Source organism: Notamacropus eugenii, chromosome 2, assembly GCF_028372415.1.
Source record: "Notamacropus eugenii isolate mMacEug1 chromosome 2, mMacEug1.pri_v2, whole genome shotgun sequence".
NCBI classification, from domain to species: Eukaryota; Metazoa; Chordata; class Mammalia; order Diprotodontia; family Macropodidae; genus Notamacropus; species Notamacropus eugenii.
In genome coordinates, this window is record NC_092873.1 from 462572349 (window position 1) to 462588863 (window position 16515).

At 41.7% G+C, this 16515-nt stretch overlaps 1 protein-coding gene across 15 annotated transcripts in view; it reads left to right on the top strand.

Annotated features, from left to right (window-relative positions):
* The window catches only part of RGS8 (regulator of G protein signaling 8), a 221617-nt gene that overhangs the window by 165756 nt on the left and 39346 nt on the right, over positions 1-16515 (top strand). For 12 of the 15 annotated variants that reach the window (XM_072648451.1, XM_072648444.1, XM_072648452.1 and 9 more), the window contains one exon: positions 15629-15702. Coding sequence is in view for 12 of the 15 variants with exons in the window: in XM_072648444.1 (XP_072504545.1) it covers positions 15629-15702 (74 nt within the window). In the remaining 3 variants the exon portion in view is untranslated. Of the gene's footprint in view, positions 1-15212; positions 15351-15406; positions 15489-15628; positions 15703-16515 lie in introns of those variants that run through there. The other 3 variants (XM_072648456.1, XM_072648457.1, XM_072648459.1) reach the window with 3 other exon arrangements.

A 16515-nucleotide genomic window follows, 5' to 3' on the forward strand; every position in this document is an offset into this window, starting at 1 on the left:
GATAATTGAAACCATGGGAGCAGATGAGATCCCCAAGTGAAATAGTATAGTGGAAGGAGAGAAGAGGGCCCAAGAAATCACCTGCCTTTTGTAAGTTCTTTGCAAATAACAGCAAATAGGGCAGTTGTGACTGGATCTTAAAGAGTTCATGAAAGAGAGCCAAGACTAAGAAGAATGGAAATATAAAAAATAGACCAGATTGCAAAGGGCTCTAATTGACAGAGGATTTTAGATTTGATTGAAAAGAGGAGGCAGTCGAGTTTCTTGAGTAGGGGGATAGCATGGTCAGACCAACTTACTTGGTTACACTTTTGGATGGCACTGGTGACATTGATCTCTCCTCCTACCTATATGGACTGCTCCTTCCCAATCTCCTTTGCTGGATCTTCCTTTGGGTTACACCCACTAACATTGAGTGTTCCTCAAGACTGTCCTGGTTCCTCTTTTCTCCTTCTGTACTGGTTCACTTGGTGACTTCATCACCTCTCATGAATTTAGTTATCATCTCTATTCAAATGGTTCTCAGATCCATTTATCCAACCCTAAACTCTTTGCTGATCTCCATCTTTCTGCTCTCTAGATGTCCAATAGTGCCCATTGGACATCTTGAACTGGGATGCTTTATGTACATCTAAAACTAAACATGTCCAAACCTGAACTCATGATCTCCCCCAGCCAATTTCTCTATTACTGTCGACAGCCCCACAATCCTCCCAGTCTTTTCAGTAACTTAGGTTCACACCTTAGAGATCATCCTTGACTCCTCATCATCTCCCCCTGCCATATCCAGTTAGTTGAAAAGTTCTGTTGAGTCTACCTTTGCAATATCTCATATATACCTCCTTTTTTCCTCAGACACTGTTAACCTCCCAAGGCAGGCCCTTATTATCTTACTCCTGGAGTTTTGCAATGGTCTTCTTGTCTGCCTTCTCACTCTGTGGTCAAAGTGATCTTCCTAAAGCACAGGTCTGACTGTGTCACTACTTTGTTCAGTAAGTTCCAGGGGCTCCTTATTACCACCATGATCAAATATAAAATCCTGTTTGGCTCTTCATGACCTAATCCCACCCTACCTTTCCAATCTTCTTATATCTTATGTCTCCCCAGCCCTGAAAATAAGTCCAGTCCTTCATCTATGTGACAGCCTTTTATGAGAAGAAAGTTATAATATCTTCTCTAAGTCTTGGTGAAACATTTTGTTCTTTCAGCTAATTGTCATACAGTATACTTTTGAGGTGCTAATGTCCTTCAGTCAATCAGTTAATCAATCAAAATCTTCACTGTCTTTCATATGTAGTAAGCACTCAATAAATAACAATTCATTAAACACTAAAAGGCAGCTAGGTGGATTAGGGTGCTGGACCTGGAGTCAGGAAAACCCATCTTCATGTGTTCAAATCCAACCTCAAATACTTACTAGCTGTGTGACCCTGGGCAAGTCACTTCACCCTGTTTGCTTCAGTTTCCTCATCTGTAAAATGAGCTGGAGAAGGCAATGACAAAGTACTTCAGTATCTTTGCCAAGAAAACCCCAAATCAGGTCATAAAGAGTCAGACATAACTGAAAAATGATGGGACAACACACACACATCTACTGTGTACCCAGCACTTTGTTGAATTCTTAGGGTACAATGATAAGTGTGAAAGTCTTTGACCTCGAAGAACTTATAATCTACATTGGATAAACAATATGTATATCCACAGCTATATACAAAATGGATACAAGGTAATTTTTTGGGAAAGGAATGATCATTTGTAGGGGGTTCAAGAATTGTTTCCTTTAATAAATGGCATTTGAGGCTGAACCCTAGAGAAAATTAATAAATTTAAACAGGAGGTGAGTAGAATGGTACAGAAGGGCTATATCCATCCTCCATCTGTATTCCTCTGTAATAGAACAGTAAGAAGTCCCTACTCTCAAAAAGCTTATATTCTAATAGAGATAGCCTATATGAAGGATTCAGTTATGAATCAGATGGAAAAGTCCTGTGGTCCTTAGGGTGCAACAGCAAAGCAGTTGGTAATACGTCTTCATCAATATCATTTTCATTGATAAAAATCATATCAATTTCAGATGTTGGACTGTTTTCTAATAGCAAGGACTTTGATGGCAAGAACTTTCTTTTCTGGTCTTCAGGAGTTGTAAGAGGAATACTGAGAAGGTAAATTTGGCAGGACTATAGTGTCCATTAAAGGCAGTGATGTGTAATAAGACTGGAAAGATTGGTTAAGGCTAGATTGTTAAAAGCTTAAAATGTCAAACTAGGGTGTGTGTGTTTATATTTTATCCTGGAGATAATAGGGATCTAATAGAATATATTGAATATGGAGTCACATAATCAGAATTATGCTTTAGGAATGTCAGCTATTTGGAGGATGGAGTCGAGTGGGGAGAGACTTGAATCTGGAACATCTGACTAAGGCAGCAGAATCTCTCTCTTTCTCAATAGAGATAGAGATAGATTTAGGTATATAGATCTAGCTCTCTGTCTATATCTTTATATAAAGATATAGATTCATATAGGTACATAGATATAGATACATCTGTATCTAGGTATGTATCTAGGTATCTATGTATGTATCAATGTATCTATTCATTCATCCATCTATGTATGTATCCAACCATCCATCCATCCATCCATCCATCCATCCATCCATCCATCCATCCATCCATCCACCCATCCATCTATCCATCCATCTATCTATCTTATGGTAGGCACTATTCCTTTACCAATCTCATAGTCCTGGGCACTATGCCTCTCTTAATGGAGTCCAAAATCACATTAACTTTTGTAGATATTATATCACTTTGTTGACTTAGCAAACATTTATAAGTGCCTACTATGTGCCAAGCACTGTGATAAGTGCTTGAGATATCCAGAATGACAGAAGATGGTTCCTGCCCTCAAGGAATTTACAATCTAATGGGGGAGACAAGAGGTAAACTACTGTGTATAAATGAGCTACTTATAGAATTAAATTATAAATTATTGAGAAAGGGAAGGCATAAAATTAAGAGGGTTTAGGAAAGGTTTCCTGTAGAAGATGGGTTTTTGTTGGGATTTGAGTGTAGTAGAGATAAGGAGGTAGAGATAAGGAGGGAGAACATTCCAGGTATAGGGAACAGCTAGAGAAAATAGCCCAGAGCTAAGAGATGGAGCGGTTTTTTTTTCCCCATGGAACAGCAAGGAGACCAATGTCACTGGATCTAAGACTATGGAGGGAAACAAAGTGTAAAATGGTTGGAAAGGTAATTGCAGGGTGGGGTGGGGAGGAGGAAAGTATCTTATAAAGGGTTTTGGATACAAAACAGAGGATTTTGTATTCGATTCTGAATATGGTTGGGAGTTGTTCAGATTTATTGAGAAACAGAGTGATGTAGTAAAAACTAGCATTTATGATAAGCTTCTACTCTGGACCAGACACTGTACTAAGTTCTTTCCAAAAATTGCATCATGGGGCTGGTAGAGGTACAATGGATAGAGAATGGTCCTGGAATCAGGAGGACCTTAGTTCAAATCCAACCTTAACCTCATTGCTGGCAAAGCAAACAAAAGACATAAAAAAAAATCATATCATTTGATCTTCACCACTTCTCTGGGATGTTGGTGTTATGATTCCCATTTTATATCTGAGAAAACTGAAATAGAGATTAAGTGACTTGCTCAGGAGATTTTATTTTTAGATCTTAATTTATTATTTCATTGGACAGGGAATCCCATCTAATGCAGATCAACAGCTGTTCTGCAGCTTAAAGAGTTGCCTGGGGACAAGGACAAGTTAAAGTGGCCTGCCTAAGCTCATCCAGTACTTACGTGTCATTGGTAGGATTTGAATCCAGATCTTCTCGACTTGCTCAGGTTTACATAGCTATTAAGTGTCTGAGTTCAAGTTTGAACTCAGGTCTTCCTGACTCTAGACTCAGTGAACTTATCTAAGATATCCACCTATCTGCCCCTAAAAGGCAAAACCAGTTCCTTATTCAAGGAGCTTATGCCATAATGGGGCAGCGGTGTGCTGGAGCCTGTTGGTAGGAGAGTCAGGATTCAAACCTAGGCCCTCTTACTCAAGATACATCTTTACCAGTTTCCCCTTTGTCTATCTACTTATTACAGGGGGGTGCTGGAACCTGTGCTCTGGAGAGCCCATTGTTAAATTTTCAGTGTAAATATTAACACTGTGGAAATCAATGAATGCTAACATCAGAGCTTATCATATCAGCTTGAATGTCTAAATTAAGAAAGTCATGGTAAAAGCTTTAATAATACAAAATACATGTAAAAGTATGTCTCCATATATTTTTCCCCCCAAGAAGAACCAGTTATTAAGCATTTTCCAGCACACCTCTGTAGTGGGGAGAAAATATATAAATGATTGGGTGCAAATAAGATAGATGCAGAATATATGAGTATATAAGGCAAATGAGCTGATATTTATAAAGTGCTTAGCACAGTGTGTGGCAATAGTAAACACTATATACATATTATCATTTTATGATAATAATGAAAATTAGTATTATTAGTAATCTCAGAGAGTAATACTCAGAGAGTAATCTCAGGTACTAGCAGTTGGTGGGGAAGTAAGCGAGAAAGCTTCCTAAACCTAGAAGGAAGCCAGGGAACCTGAAGGGGGAGGAAAGGGAACATTCAGCCAGTGCAGAGGCTTGGAATTGGAAGGTAGGATATGCTCTCTGAGGCACAGCAAATAGGCAATATTGGATGATTTGTAGAATGTGTGGAGGAGAGTTTGGTATAAGAAGCCTGAAAAGGTGGGAAGAGGCCAAGTTGTAGAGGGTTCTAAATACCAAACACAGGACTTTATTTTTGATCTTGGAGGTGATTGGAAGATATTGGAATTTATTGAATAGGAAAGTGACATGGTTATATCTATGGTTTAAGAACATCACTTTGGCAGCTGAAAAGAGAATGGGAAATGGATCCCCTGCCAGCTGCATTACTTGTCCTTTGGTATTGACTTAGGAAACCACAAATTAAGACTATCTATGTTGTGTCATTCAGTTGTTTCAGGCATGTCTACCTCTTTGGGACCCCATTTGGGGTTTTCTTGGCAAAGATACTGGAGTGGTTTGCATTTCCTTCTGCTCATTTTACATATGAGGAAACTGAAACAAACAGGGTGAGGTGACTTACTCAGGGTCACACAGCTCCTAAGTGTCAGAGGCCCTATTTGAATTCAGGAAGATGAGTCTTCTTGACCCTAGGCCCAGTGCTCTATAAAATGTGCTACCTAGCAATCCATGTTGTATTGTATTTTATTTATTTTGGTAAACATTTCCCAATTACATTTTAATCTGGTTCTGTGCATTCAGGAGTTTTATTGCAACTAAAATCCTACTTCTATAGAGAACCTTTCCCTATTCCTCTTAATTCTGGTGCCTTCCCTCTATTTATCCTGTATATAGCTTGTTGGTACATATTTTTTGCTTTCTTGTTCTCTCCCCTGTCAGACTGTGAGTTCCTTGAGGGCAGAGATTGTCTTTTGACTCTTTGTGTATCCTTAATTCTTAATATAGTGCCTGGCACATAGTAGGCATTTATTGACTGATAATATATTTTAGAATTTCACTAGGAATCAAGGTTAAGCTCACTAATCCACAGCATATAGGCTTTCCTTTCCTATTTTGGAAATGGGGACATTAGCTCTTCTCCAGTCCTATGGTACCACTTCTGTTTTCCATTATCTTTCAAAAATCTTTCCCATGGTTCATTAGTCACATCTCCCCCCCTTTTTCCAGTGCTCAAGAACTGGGGTGGGGGGGCGGGGTTGACAAACTACTACCTGAGGGCCAAATTCAGCCCACAGCCTGTTTTTGTACAGCCCTTAAGGTGTACAAAAATAAATAATAGTTTTTGCATTTTTATATACAATAAAGCTTTATCTAAAAATATTGAAACCATACAAACAGTGCAGCAGATCTGGCCCTCGGCCCTAGTTTGTCCACAACTGCCCTAGAATAGCGTTACTTTTGACTTAGTGACCTGACTCAGTAAAGGCAACATGGGACTCGTTTCTGAACTTCCTTTTTGCCTTGAGTTTCAAATTTCCGTGAGCCAAAGGTTGTCATCTTTGATAGAGAAGACAGAAGCAAAATTAAAAGTAAACAGTAGATCTTCAATTATCATTGTCCTGTCCAATCTGAGCAGTATCCCAGTTCCTTTTTGGATCCTTAAAACAGCTAAAAATGAACAAACCAACAAACCACTTGAGAGGAAATTGTCTCTGCCTTCAAGGGGCTTACTGTCTTTTGGGAGAGAGAAAAACCAATACCTATGTGAGAGAGCAGCCAATATTGGGCAACAATAGTATACAGTTAGGAGCTGTGCTAGGAAATGCTCAGTGGGTCCTAAGGTTCTAGATGAACCACACCTCAAATCTGAGGTTACTGGCCAAGCCTGGGGGTTTTTGTCAATGGCTAGGAATCTACATTTCAATCCATAAAGAAGCAAACAAATCTTCTGTGGCCAGAAAAAAAAATGCCCTTCAATACGCTTATTTTATTTTTAGATCTTATTATTTCATTGGACAGGGAATCCCTTCTGATGCAGGTCAACATCTGCTCTGCAGCTGAAGAGAGTTGCCTGGGGGCAAGGAGAAGTTAAGTGGCTTGCCTAGGATCACTCAGCACTTGTGTGTCATTGGTAGGATTTGAATCCAGATCTTCCAGACTCCAAAACAGCTCTCCATCTACAAATCCAGGATTACCTCTCACTGTTAATAAACTTATTACTATTTTTAAAAATCTATGTTGAGATGAATAAAATTCAAATACATATGAAAACTTTCTCGAATTCAAAGAAGCTTTTGATCATTCGCTCTGAGGCAGCTAGGTAGCACACTGGATAGAGTACTGGGCCTGGGGTTAAATTTGACCTCAGACATTTACTAGCTGTGTGACCTCGGACAAGTCACTTAACCGCTGTCTCCCTCAGTGTCTTCAACTATAAAATGGGCATAATAATGATATGTCACAAGGTTGCTGTGAGGATCAAAGGACATAATATCTGTAAAATTCTTAGCACAGGACCTGGCACACAATAAATACTTATTTCCATTTCCAAATACATAATTAATCCAACTTCTATCATGCGGGGATGCATGAAATTTGTTTGATATTAAGAAAGACCCCTCATATTTGTAAAGGTTGGGAAGCTCTGCCCTAAACCACACACTATATTCTTCCAGCTCTTCCAGTTCAAATACTAATAGTTCTTACAGGTATTGCCCATATTATCGAGCCATATTTTATCACTGATCTTGGTAGATTAGGGGACAATGTGTAATCCCATAGTGCTCCCAAATGGGATCACAAAGAGTCAGACAACTGAAACAACAACACCCTTTGCGGAAACAGTGCAGATGTCTTGCTTCTTATTTTCCCAGCTTCTTAAAACAGCATGCTTTTTTGCAGATGCAAGTAATGGTTGAAAAGTTAGCTACCAAAGCTTTCATCATTCAGTGCTAGGATCATTTCTAGGATTTCTCAAAAGAGGCATGTCATAGTATCACAGATTTAGATCTGCAACAGAAGTTAGAGGCCATTGAGGCTAACCTCATTTTGCAGATGAAAAATGTGAGACCTGGAGCAGTGAAACCATTTGCCTGTGGTCCCTCAGCTGGGAAGTGTCTGATGCAGTGTTTGATCTCAGGTCTTCCTGACTCCAAGTTCAGCACCCTCCCTACCATGCCATGCTGCCCCATTTAAAAAGAAGAGTATAAGAGGAGAACAAGACAAAAGGAGGAAAAGGAATTAAAAAGAAGATAACCAGTATGGGGGAGTTAGAGGAGGAGAGAGGACAGCAGAGAAGGGAGGGAATTGAAGGCCAAGGGGAATGGAAGAAAAAAAGGGAACTTATATAACCTTCTATTGTCCAAGTAGCTCCAAGGGCGGGACAAATGTGTTAACTTATAAATCTCTGTAACACCTCTGGTAGGCAGGTAGGTGGTAAAAATGAATCCTGAAATAATAAGGTTCTATTTATATAGAACCTTTCTCCAAGGAGCTCAAATAGCTACACAGACATTATCCAATTAATCCTCACAACCTCCTTCTAAAGTAGGGAAGTGGCAGGAGATGATCCCCATTTTATAGATGGAGCTCTGGCGAACACAAAAAGAATTTTAACTGGGGCCAAAGCCAGCTGTCTTCTCTTGCTACGCTCAGCCAGGCAGTTTTTCAGTCCCCTCAGAGCCCCAGGCCTCCCTGGCCCATACTGCCCCCATTGGCCTCATTTGTAAACACAGTGTTGGGGTTGAAAGTGGAGTCAGATGTGTTAAAAGCTCAGGTCTGATGGTGTCACTCCCCTGCTTAAGAAACTTTAGTGACTCCCTATTTTTTTTTAAGATAAAATACAAACTCTTCAGTTTTGCCTCTCTTATGGGTAACTCAAATCCCAGTATATGCTTTACAAAAGTATACTTTAGGCATCTTAAACTCAACGTATCCAAAAAATGAACTCATTATTTTCCCTCTTAAATCTTCCCCTCTTACCAACTTTCTTGTTATTGTCCAGGCCACTACCATATTTCTTGTGCACTCAGGCTTGCAACCTAGGTGTTGTCCTTGACTCTTTGCTTCTCTCTCTCTCTCTTTCTCTCTCTCTCTCTCACTCTCACTGTCCCCCATCTAATTTGTGGCCACGTTCTATCAATTTTACCTTTGCAATATTTCTTGTATGTATTGACACAACCACTACCTTAATACACATACACCTGGACTATTGCAATAGCTTTCTGGTTGGTCTCTTTGTCGCAATTCTCTTCTTACTCCCGTCCATTTTTCGCTCAGCCGTCAAAGTAATCTCCCTATGTAATCTCAAAGTAATCTGACCATGTCACCTCCTACTCAGTAAGTTCCAGTGGCTTCCTATTACCTCCAGGATCATATATGAAACCTTGTTTGTGTTTTAAAACCCTTTATAACCTCACCCCTTCCTAACTCCATGTTTTCTATAATTTTGTGCCATTGGCCTCTTTGCTGTTCTGGGAATGAGACCTTCCATCTCCCAACTCTGAACATTTTCACTGACTATTCCTCCAGCTTGGATGACTCTCCCTCCTCATTTCCACCTCCCGGCTTTCCTGGCTTCTTTTAAGTCCCACCTAAAATTCTATCTTCTGCAATAAACCTTTCCCAACCCTTCTTAATTCTAGTGCTTTCCCTCTAATGATAATTTACAATTTATTCTCTCTATATCTTACTTGTATTTATTTGCTTAGGGGTTGTGTTGTCTTTTCCATTAGATTGTGAGCCCCTTGAAAGCAGAAACTGATTTTCCTTTTCTCTTTCTCCTCTGTGCTCAGCACAGTAAGTGCTTAATAAATGTTTATTGAGTTTGATATAGAAGACCCTTTACAATCTGGCTCCAGTCTGCCTTAGAAGGCTGATTCCATATCACTCCCCCTCACTCACTCGACATTCCAGTCAAACCGGCCTATTTGCTGTTCCTTGTCTATGACATTTCATCTCTTCTCTTTCTATATTTGTACAGTCTGTTCCCATGATTTAAATGCTCTCCTGAAGTCCTTAGCTCCCTTCAAAAACCCATTCAAGTTCCAGATTCTCTCTGTTGTTGGTACACTGCCTCTCAAATGCCTTTGCATTTATTTTGGACATACTTATCTGTGCACATGTTGTCTCCCCTGTTAGATTGTAAGTATCTTGAGGACAGGGGCGATTTTATTTCTATCCTTGTATCTTGTACGCCAAGTGCAGTGCCTGCCACATTGTTGTTTCGTCCTTTAGTCGTGTCAGACTCTTTGTGACCCTGTGGACCATATCACACCAGTGCTGTTTGTGGGGTTTTCTTGGCAAAGATACTGGAGTGGTTTGCCATTTCCTTCCCCACTGGATTAGGGCAAACAGAGTTAACTGCCTTTCCCAGGGTATACAGCTAGTAAGTGTCCTGGGCTGGATTTGAACTCAGGACTTCCTGACTCCTGGCCCAGCAGTCTATCTTGATGATTGTTTGACACTAAGGATATAAAGGGATATAAAGACAACATTGAAGAGACCCAAGTTTTTCCAGGAACCTCCATTTTCTAGACTTTGCCGCTATGCCTCAGCTGCCTGTGTTCTCCTTTTGTCCTATATCCCTCTCTACCTGTTGGTGCACTCCTCCTGGACCCTCCATTATGAGGAAGGGCCAAAGACAGCCATTCTTCATCCTCAGGACTTTATCACCATGCCTCGTCCCCCCTCCCCCCACTCCTTTTCAACTCCCTTTTCCATATAGTCTTCCCTTGTTAGAATATACGTTCCTTGATGGCAAGAGCTGTATTTACTTTTGCACATATTTGTACCCCTAACTTCGGCATATTGCCTGGCACACAAGAAGCACTTGGTAAGTGCTCGCTGACTTGATTAGGCTCTCAATGAGGTAGGGTACCATATCTATAGGATCATAGAGGTGACATTCCCTGCTACGTTTGGTCTGATGCCCCATTATTGCAAACGAGACGGCTGGATGCTTTGGCCTGAGGATGAGGAAACAGGAAAGTGAAAGCCAAGAGTGTGATGTGAATGGTGTGCTGAAAGCACAGGCATTTTGGAGCAACCTCCTTTGGCCAAGTGGCATCTTTCAGTCCTGACTTTCCTTGTGTCCTGCCTATCTCCATGGTAACTCCAAATCATTACAGTTTATGTTGATTCATGTTTCTGCCGTTACTAGGATTGTTCAGAAGTGGAGTTTGCTTTTAAAAGATTTGCAGCAGAGCGTTAGCACACAGGACCAAATTGAAATCTAATACATAAATGACTGTTTTTATGAAAAGCTTTTAAATATTGTACAGTGCTGGGTGGAATATTGGCTAACTAAATGCATGTGGGCCATTTTTGATGGGCTTGTCCATAAATCTCCTACGTCACTATGGCTTTCTAAAATATTACATTGTGAAATCTAATTCGCCTTGCTCTGTCATTCCTTTAATTACATTGTGTGTGTATGTATTTGTGTGTGTGTGTGTGTGTGTGTGTGTGTGTGTCTTGTGTGACAATGGCATGGATTTCCCTGGCTCCTGATGAACTGAGCTCTTCTCTGCTAGAGATACTAGGGAAACTCTCCTTGTGCTGGACCAAGGGTGCCTGGGCTGTCCCAGAGGATCAGCAGCAGACATTCACTTTCTATCTTGGCTCTAATTGTTGTTGAGTCATTTCAGTCATGTCCATCTCTCCATGACCCTCTCTAGGGTTTTCTTGGCAAAGATACTAGAGTGGTTTGCTATTTCCTTCTCCAGTTCATTTTTCAGGTGAGGAAACTGAGGCAAACAGGGTTTGTGACTTGCCCAGGGTCACACAGATAGCATCTGAGGAGAATTTTGAAATCAGATTTTCCTGACTCCAGGGCTAGCACTCAGTGCCACCTAGCTGCCCAACTTGGGTCCAGAGAACTAGGCTTTCTTGGCTACCATATTGAACTACTGATTTATCTTGATTCTATGGGTCACTAAAACCCTAAATCTGTTTCAGAACTGTAGTCTAGCCATGCCTTCCTTATCTTGTACTGGTAAAGTTGATTTTTTTTGAACCTAAAGACTTTACGTTTATCTCTTTTAAATTTCATCTTATTAGAGTCAAAGAGGCAGTATGATGTTAGAGTCAGGAAGGCCAGGGTTTAAGTCCTTCCTCTGATACATACTGACTATATCACCTTAGCAAATCGCTTAGCGAGCTTTCCAGGAATTAACTGTTAAGTTGGAAATCAAATGCCAAGCTACATTGGTATAGAGAGTTTTCACTCTGGGAATTTCCAATACTGATAAAATCAAAGGTCAAATAACAGCAATAACAACAACAACAACAAAACCCCAAACAAGCCCTGAACATATAGCTATTGCACGATTGCTTAAGCAAATGGGTGAAGAAATTCCACGTGAAATCAATTTTTATCTTTGGAAATCAAAGTGGTTAGATTTTTTTTTAAAACAAATTGTACATATTTTGGAACTCATATGGCATTGGGGAACTATCATATTTTGGTAACAATTCTCCTATTAAAAATAAAATCAATAAATTTGCATTGATTTCCTGCTAGGCATATGTGCACATGATGTTCTACGTATCCACCTAGTAAGGCTTTGCTAATTCTACTAATATCCTTCTTCATGATCCATTCCAATACAAGGGTGTTTTAAGGTTAGTTGGTATCTTTGCCTCCACTCTCCCTGCATTCCAGTTTGTCGTCTACTTAGCTGTCAAACTGAGCTTCCTAAAAGGCAGACCCAACCATATCAACCTTCCCCAGCTCCCTCATTCAATAAACTCCTCTTGCATCAAATATAAAATTCTCTGTTTGAATTTTAATTCCCTTCATAACCTGGTTACCCTCCTACCTTTTCTTTCTTCAACCTTCCTTCCCTCCATGTAGCCCACAGTCCAGTGCCTAATATTAGCCTCCTTGGTGTTCTTTGAACATAATATTCTATTTTGCACCTCCATATATTTTCACTGGCTGTCCTCCATCCCTGGAATGCTTTCCTTCCTTCTCACTGATTTCTAGCTTACCTGGCTTCCTTTCAGTCTTGGTTAAAAAGTCTTACCTTCTTCAGGAAACTTTCCCCAGTCTTCCTTAATTTTGGTACTTTTTCTCTGAGACAACCCCCCCAGTTTATCCTGTCTCTATCTTGTTTGCACAAGTTGATCTTTCTCATTAGCCTGTGAGCTCTTTGAGATCTAGGACTGTGTTTTATTTTATTTTATTCCTTTGCCTTACATCCCCAGCACTTAGGACGGTGCCTGGACCACTGAAGGCACACAAAAAATGTTTGTTGATTAGCTTTTTTGTCAAATTAATTGAGATGTTGAATCACTCACTAGGAGATCTGGGTTTGAATCTTGGCTATAATTCTAGATAGCTGTGTGAACTGTGTGAACACTGACCCCTATTAGCCTCACTTTTCTTGTCTATAAAGTGGAACAAATGCTTATGTTATTCATCTCACAGAGTTGTTTTGAGGAAAATACTTTGGAAAGTAATTTTGTAAACTCCAAAATATTCTAGAGATGTAACTGGAAATTTTTTTTCACCTAGGGTAAAAGCAGGTGTTTTATTAATACAGTACTGACAGGAAATAGGTGGAATGGGTCTTCATCCCCACAAGGGCTGGAGCAGGAGTGGGGAACGTTCAGTCTCAAGGCCATATGTGACCCTCTAGGTGCCTAAGTATGACCTTTTGACTGAATCCAAACTTCACGGAACAAATCCCTTTAATAAAAGGATTTTAAAATTTATTTGTTGTATTTATTTATCTATGATTTATTCTATTAAGGGGATTTGTTCTATTTATTCAATTTATTTATTATATTAAGGGGATTTGTTCTGATTATTTATTTTTTAATTTATTTGTTATTTATTTTATTAAGGGGATTCATTCTGTGAAGTTTGGATTCAGCCAAAGGGCTGCATTTGAGGACCTAGAGCACCACATGTGGCCTTGAGGCTACAGGTTCCCCACCACTGGGCTGGGGGTTGAGGAAAGGTGGATCCTAGGGAGGGAAAATCATGACTCTGGTTTGGGGGCTCCACAGCAGTGGAACTCTGGAGTTGGGAACAGTGCCAGTCAGCAGAGAATTGAGATGAAGCAATGAAGTCTTTCCATAGGAAAGAAGCCTCTCCTTCTAGTAGTACCCTCCTTGCCATATCAGTGCCCTGGGACAAAGTGTTGTGTGTCCGTTGTTAGTTCTGGCTCTGTGCAGGCATGCATTGTCATTGCTATTATCAGTCCAGAATAGCACCTGACTTCTAGGGATTTCATATGAGGGTCAGATGCTTTACATGTATGGTCACCATTTGACTTGTGGCAATCTTTATTTGCATTATGATAAGGTGCTTCTTCACAGAATTCATCTTTACTGTTGGTAAACTTTCTGTTGGTCTATTTTCCTCATAGTGCAGGACAGTGATCCTAAAGCCTGGAATCTGCTGGGTTATTTGTTTATTTTTTAAGGAATTGACCCCCAGCTAAAAACAGGACTGAAAACCAGTGTCAGCGAAAAAGTAAAAACCTCATTTTGTACCACTAAGGCCCCTTTGCTGAACTGAGTGACAACATGGACATTATTAGAGCGAGACAATGAGTCACTGTAGAGACAGCAGTGGAATTTATATTTGGCCCCTGTCATCAGGCAGCAGGCTGGGATCGCCGCATCACTCACTCCCTTGACAGAATGCAGGTTTTGCATGAAGAATCCTGAGGTGAAAAGTGGGCTTCTTCCAAATCCTCACAGTTGCTTTCCCTTAGGGATTCCTGCTACCTCTAGTAAGTCCCTTCTTGGTGCTTGCAGGTGGAGGTGAATGCTGGACATAAGAGGATGTGTGCTTAGCAAGCTCAGCAGTAGAACCCACGACCAGGGAACACAGGGAGAAAGCCAGGGAAGGGGCAGACTTGACTTGTCCTATGAAGCTAGGTCTACCCAGAGCTACTTCTTAGATGGGCATAGAGCCTACAAAGGTCTGAGTGGTCAAGGTAACTCAGAAGAGGTATGGTAAGAAGGCAAACTAGAAAATGAGAGAGTCAGAACTGGGCAGAACAAAGAGGAGACTTTCTCTCTTCTGCAAATGCAAATTGCAGGAATCTGCTGGGTGATAGCAGAGAAAGTGAGGTGATTTTTCAATGTGGAAACATCCAGGTAAGAGCAGAACACAGAGAATATGGAAGTTTCTTATTAAGAGAAGGGCAGGGACATGGCAGGATTTGGGGGGAGGGGAGGAGAGGGGAATACCTCCCTATAGGGAGGAGACAGCTGAAATGTGGTACCCCATGGGAATACCTCAGGTCTGTGGGGTTCTGGCATGAGGCACAGTAGCAACAGGAAGGCTAGTCCTCGTGAGGAAGGGAGTGGGAGTCAGATGAGTTACCTGTATGCCAATGCTTTCTCTGCATTTGTCCATCATGTTAGACCTAATAAAGCACCCAATGCATCCCCCCACCCCCCATTAGGAGGTTTGGCTCGGACATGGTCCCTGCTGTCAGCAGCTGTCTGGGGCAAGAATTCTCTGATTCCTGATCCCATAGTAGCAACTGGCTTTCCGACTGCAGCAGAGCTCATTAAAGCTAGACCGATTGGATGCTCGATCTCCAGTTAAGTCAGGGCTGAGGTGGGGGTGGGGCAAGAGGAAGAAATACTTCTATCTGAACTCCCCTTCCCCTCTCCTCCCCCACCCACACCCACACTCCACCCCTCAAAGTCTCCTGGTGCTGAGGCAAGGTCGGGATGTGCTTCCTTTTCATTTAACTGAAGCCCAAGAATCTGAGAATCAGGTTAGCAAGGAGGAAGAGTGCCAGGCCGGGCTCTGATCAGGTGGGCACCTCCTTCATGCTTCCAATGAAAATGGGTGAGCAGACACCGCGTGGCAAAGCCTAGCCAAGCCACCTCCTGCTGGGTGTGGGATGCTTGAGTATTTACTGGATGTGACAAGCAGAAAGGGGAGCTTTCATCTGTACTGCTTACTGCCTGGCAAAAGTGGTGGGAGGTGTGTGTGTGTGTGTGTGTGTGTGTGTGTGTGTGTGTGTGTGTGTGTGTGTGTGTGCGCGCGTGCACTCACCCACAGGCATGCGTTCTTCACCCCGCCAAGGATTTGACTGCTAAGAGATAGATTTGCTCTTTCCTCAGAGCTCCTTGACCAGCAGCTTCTCTGACCATCTGGTTGGCAAAGACCCACAGGCCATGAGGACGGGTCAAAGGCAGTGAGTATGGCTTTGCTTTCTTTCTATTCAGTCTCCTTCACCTGGGCGCCAGTGTGTGCAGAGTACATTATCCATATTTAACTCACCTATCTTTAACCTACCTCTCTATGCAAATTGGTTGCTTTCTCCCTGCTGAAGCTCTCAATGGCTCTTACCCTCTCTCCAGTCTCAGCTTTTTGGTTTTTTTTTTCATTTAACCCTTGGTTTTCTTACTCCTTGGGTGGGGGGGGGGGGGGGGAGGGGACGGTGGGCATCTCCATCCTTCTCCTCACCCTCTGTCTTCTTATTGAATGTGGGAGGTTGGCCTCGCCGAGGCAGCCAAGAGGCTGTGTTCCCTTTGGGGGTGCTATCAAAACCTCCCCTTGCCTTTGTACCTCAGCCCAGTATGCTAAGGTTTGGGGGTAAACTTTGGGTACTCTGATGGCTGAGCAAAATCACCGGCTTTGGAACTGGTGAGGGTAGAGAACCCAGGACATGGCAACCTATGAATTCCCACTGAATTGGATCAGATGCTGGGTTTATCATGGGAACAAAAGAGTTGCCTTGTTTGGGACAGAGGGTTTGGGGAGAGATGGGGGAGTAGGTTAGGGTGACATAATAGTGTCTGACAACAGGCAGCTAAGAGATCCAGGGAAGGGAATCCACTGAAGATATGAGTCGTTTTGAGTGGGGGATGTGGGGAGACTGCAGGGGAAATAGGAACAGAAGGGAAGTTGAGGTAGAATGTGCCACGAGTTGCCTTGTCAGGTGTGGGCAAAAGTGACCTTGCCTGCTGTGCTTGAGGTATCAGGGAGCCAGGGACTGAGCTGACTG